The sequence below is a fragment of the Cyanistes caeruleus genome, chromosome 37 (genome assembly GCF_971803275.1).
Source record: "Cyanistes caeruleus chromosome 37, bCyaCae1.hap1.1, whole genome shotgun sequence".
Lineage (NCBI taxonomy): Eukaryota > Metazoa > Chordata > Aves > Passeriformes > Paridae > Cyanistes > Cyanistes caeruleus.
Genome location: NC_141738.1, coordinates 1,042,735 through 1,046,617, shown reverse-complemented (window position 1 = coordinate 1,046,617; position 3,883 = coordinate 1,042,735). Strand labels below are relative to the sequence as shown.

General features: G+C 67.2%; 1 protein-coding gene across 1 annotated transcript; it reads left to right on the top strand.

Moving 5' to 3' along the window:
- Positions 1-87: 87 nt before the first annotated feature.
- On the top strand, positions 88-3,279 carry LOC147647481 (monocarboxylate transporter 13-like). Its single transcript, XM_086871707.1, has 3 exons — positions 88-206; positions 1,544-2,311; positions 3,140-3,279. Exons 1-3 carry the CDS (start codon positions 113-115, stop codon positions 3,277-3,279), a joined length of 1,002 nt encoding a protein of 333 aa, XP_086727833.1. The 5' UTR covers positions 88-112.
- The last annotated feature ends 604 nt before the right edge of the window (positions 3,280-3,883 follow it).

Below are 3,883 nucleotides of genomic sequence, written 5' to 3'. Positions count from 1 at the left end.
GGGAGGGGCTGACGGGGCCATCCCAGTGCTCCCAGTGCTCCCAGTTTGGCCGTGTCCCCCAGGCCCGCTGGCGGCGGCGCTGAGCGCCCGGTTCGGCCCGCGGGGCGTGGCCATGGCCGGGGGGGCGCTGGCGGGGGCGGGGCTGGCGCTGGGAGCCTTCGCCACCCGCCTGGAGCACCTGTACCTGAGCGTGGGGGGGCTGACAGGTACCGCCAACTGGGAGCCACTGGGGGGCACTGGGGGGCACTGGGAGGGACTGGGAGGAGGTTGGGGGGCACTGGGAAGGGGTTGGAAGGCACTGGGGGGCACTGGGAGGAGGTCGGGGGGCACAGGGAGGAGGTTGGGGGGCACTGGGGGGCACTGGGAGGGCACTGGGAGGCACTGGGAAGGGGTTGGGGGGCACTGGGGGGCACTGGGAGGGCACTGGGAGGGACTGGGAAGGGGTTGGGGGGCACTGGGAAGGGGTTGGGGGGCACTGGGGGGCACTGGGATGGACTGGGAAGGGGTTGGGGGGCACTGGGGGGCACTGGGATGGACTGGGAAGGGGTTGGGGGGCACTGGGGGGCACTGGGAGGCACTGGGAAGGGGTTGGGGGCACTGGGAGGCACTGGGAAGGGGTTGGGGGGCACTGGGAGGGTGTTTAGGGCAGGTCTGGAACCCCCTCCTGGTTTCCCCTGAACCCCCCAAGCTCTCAGGTGACCCAGAACCCCCAAATCCTCTGTGGGACCCACCCATGGAATGATCTAGAACCCCTCCCCCACCCATGGAATGATCTGGAACCCAACCCCCACCCCACAGAATGATCTGGAACCCAACCCCCACCCATGGAATGACCTGGAACCCAACCCCCACCCATGGAATGATCTAGAACCCCTCCCCCACCCATGGAATGACCCAGAACCCAACCCCCACCCCTGGAATGATCTGGAACCCAACCCCCACCCCACAGAATGACCTGGAACCCAAACCCTCATTCCCCCACCCCATGGAATGATCTAGAACCCAAACCCTCCTTCCCTCCACCCCATGGAATGATCTAGAACCCAACCCCCACCCATGGAATGACCCAGAACCCAACCCCCACCCCTGGAATGACCTAGAACCCAACCCCCACCCATGGAATGATCTAGAACCCCTCCCCCACCCATGGAATGACCTAGAACCCAACCCCCACCCACAGAATGACCTGGAACCCCTCACTCCCTCACCCAATAGAATGACCTAGAACCCAAACCCTCATTCCCCCACCCATGGAATGATCTAGAACCCAAACCCTCATTCCCCCACCCATGGAATGACCCAGAACCCAACCCCCACCCCTGGAATGACCTAGAACCCCTCCCCCACCCATGGAATGATCTAGAACCCAACCCCCACCCCCTGGAATGACCTGGAACCCAACCCCCACCCATGGAATGACCTGGAACCCCTCACTCCCTCACCCAATAGAATGACCTAGAACCCAAACCCTCATTCCCCCACCCATGGAATGATCTAGAACCCAACCCCCACCCCTGGAATGACCCAGAACCCCCTCCCGCAGGCCTGGGCTGGTCCCTGGCCTTCACGCCCGCCCTGGGCGCCGTGTCCCGCTGGTTCCCGCGCCGCCGCGCTCTGGCCACGGGGCTGGCGGTGTCGGGCGCCGCCGTTTCGGGGCTGGCGCTGACCCCGCTGGTGCCGCTGGCTCTGGACTCGTACGGCTGGCGCGGGGCCCTGCTGCTCCTGGCCGCCGTCTCCCTGCACCTGGTGGCCTCCGCCGCCCTCCTCCGGCCTCCCCGCGCCCCTCCGGAACCCCCGGAACCCCCGGAACCACCGGAACAACCGCAACCATCGGGGGCTCGTCCGGGTCTGGCCCCTCTCCTTCGCCACGGCCCCTTCCTCCGCTACGCCGCCGCCTTCGCCCTGCTGGACGCCGGCTACTACGTGCCCTTCGTCCACGGCGCCGGCCGCGCGCTGGAGCTGGGCTGCGACGGCGCCGGCGCGGCGGCGGTGGCGACGGCCATGGCGGCGCTGGACGGCGGCGGGCGGCTGGCGGCCGGTTGGTTGGCGGCGCGGCCGGCGGCGGCGTTGCTGCGGCAGCTGTCGGGCTGGGTGGCGCTGGCCGGGGCGGCGGCGCTGCTGCTGCCGCTCGGGAGGAGTTTCGGGGCGCTGCTGGCGCTGGCCGCCGCCTACGGGGGCTGCGCCGGGGCCGTGGTGCCGCTGCAGTTCGCCGGCGTGGCCGAGGTGGTCGGGGCCGGCCGGGCGGCGCTGGCCATCGGGGTCATGCAGATGTTCGAGAGCGTGGGGTCGCTGCTGGGGGCGCCCCTGGCGGGTACGGGGGGCGGGGAGGGGGAATTTGGGGGTCTGGGGGTGAAGGGGGAAATGGGGGAGGGGGAATTTGGGGGTCTGAAGGTGAAGGGGGAAATGGGGGAGGGGGAATTTGGGGGTCTGGGGGTGAAGGGGGTGGGGGAGGGGGAATTTGGGGGTCTGGGGGTGAAGGGGGTGGGGGAGGGGGAATTTGGGGGTCTGGGGGTGAAGGGGGAAATGGGGGAGGGGGAATTTGGGGGTCTGGGGGTGAAGGGGGAAATGGGGGTGGGGGAATTTGGGGGTCTGGGGGTGAAGGGGGAAATGGGGGAGGGGCGGAAGGGGGGGTGGGGGAGTTTGGAGCCGGAATTGGGGTGGGGGGTGGGATTGGAAGGGGGTTGGGTGAGATAGAACCCAAAATTGGGGGGCGCCCTGGGGTGGGCTGGGGGTCATGGATGGGTTGGGTGATCTAGAACCTTCCATGGGCTCAGTTTTCGGGTTCTCACAGGGGGAACAATGGGTCACAACGGGGTTGGGTGACCCCAAACCCCCCATGGGCTCAGTTTGGGGGTTCCCATTATGGGGTCAATGGGTCACAACGGGGTTGGGTGACCCAGAACCTTCCATGGGCTCAGTTTGGGGGTTCCCATTGTGGGGTCAATGGGTCACAACGGGGTTGGGTGACCCCAAACCCCCCATGGGCTCAGTCTGGGGGTTCCCACTGCAGGGTCAATGGGTCACAACGGGGTTGGGTGACCCCGAACCCCCCGTGGGGGTGACACCCCACCCTTGGGTGTGATCAGGTCTCGTTTTGGGGGGTTCCAGACCCCCTCCCCAACGGCGCCGCTTTCCCCAGGCTGGCTGCGCGACGTCACCGGCGACTTCACCGCGTCCTTCCTGGCGGCCGGCGCCTTCCTCCTGGCCGCGAGCCTCCTCATCCTCACCCTGCCCCCAGCCCCCCCCGAGCCCCCCACGAGCCCCCCCGAGCTGCTCTAGAACCGCCCGTGTGACCCCCAAAATGCGCCCCCAGCTCTCATCCTTTGGGGGGGATGGGGAGGGTGGGGGAGGGGTCAGAGACACCCCAAAAATGGCCTGGGGGGGGTGGGGGCGGGGCTGTTCCGGGTGACCCAACCATGGGGGAGGGGTCGGTTCTAGGTCAGCCAATCAGAAGCCGGTTTGGGGGAAGGGTCAGTTTTAAGTCACCCAATCAGGAGCAGGATTGGGGGTGGGGTCAGTTGGGGGAGGGGGCGGTTCCAGGTCACCCAATCAGAAGCAGGATTGGGAGCGGGGTCAGTTTTAGGTCACCCAATCAGGGCCAGGTTTGGGGGAAGGGTCAGCTCCAGGTCACCCAATCAGGGCCAGGTTTGGGGGAGGGTTCATTTCCAGGTCACCCAATCAGGGACAGGTTTGGGGGCGGGGTCAGTTCTAGGTCACCCAACCAGGAGCAGGATTTGAGGCGGGGTCAGTTCCAGGTCACCCAATCAGGGACAGGTTTGGGGGCGGGGTCAGTTCCAGGTCACCCAATCAGGGACAGGTTTGGGGGAGGGGTCAGTTCCAGGGTTTTGGGTTCCCGATCACCCCAGGGAATTTTGGGTCGCGC

Excerpts from the sequence above, each read along its gene's own strand:
- LOC147647481 (XM_086871707.1), top strand. The coding sequence starts at position 113 with ATGGCCGGGGGGGCGCTGGCGGGGGCGGGGCTGGCGCTGGGAGCCTTC. Across the intron at positions 207-1,543 it reads GAGCGTGGGGGGGCTGACAG|GCCTGGGCTGGTCCCTGGCC; the intron begins GTACCGCCAACT and ends CCCCTCCCGCAG. Across the intron at positions 2,312-3,139 it reads GCTGGGGGCGCCCCTGGCGG|GCTGGCTGCGCGACGTCACC; the intron begins GTACGGGGGGCG and ends CGCTTTCCCCAG.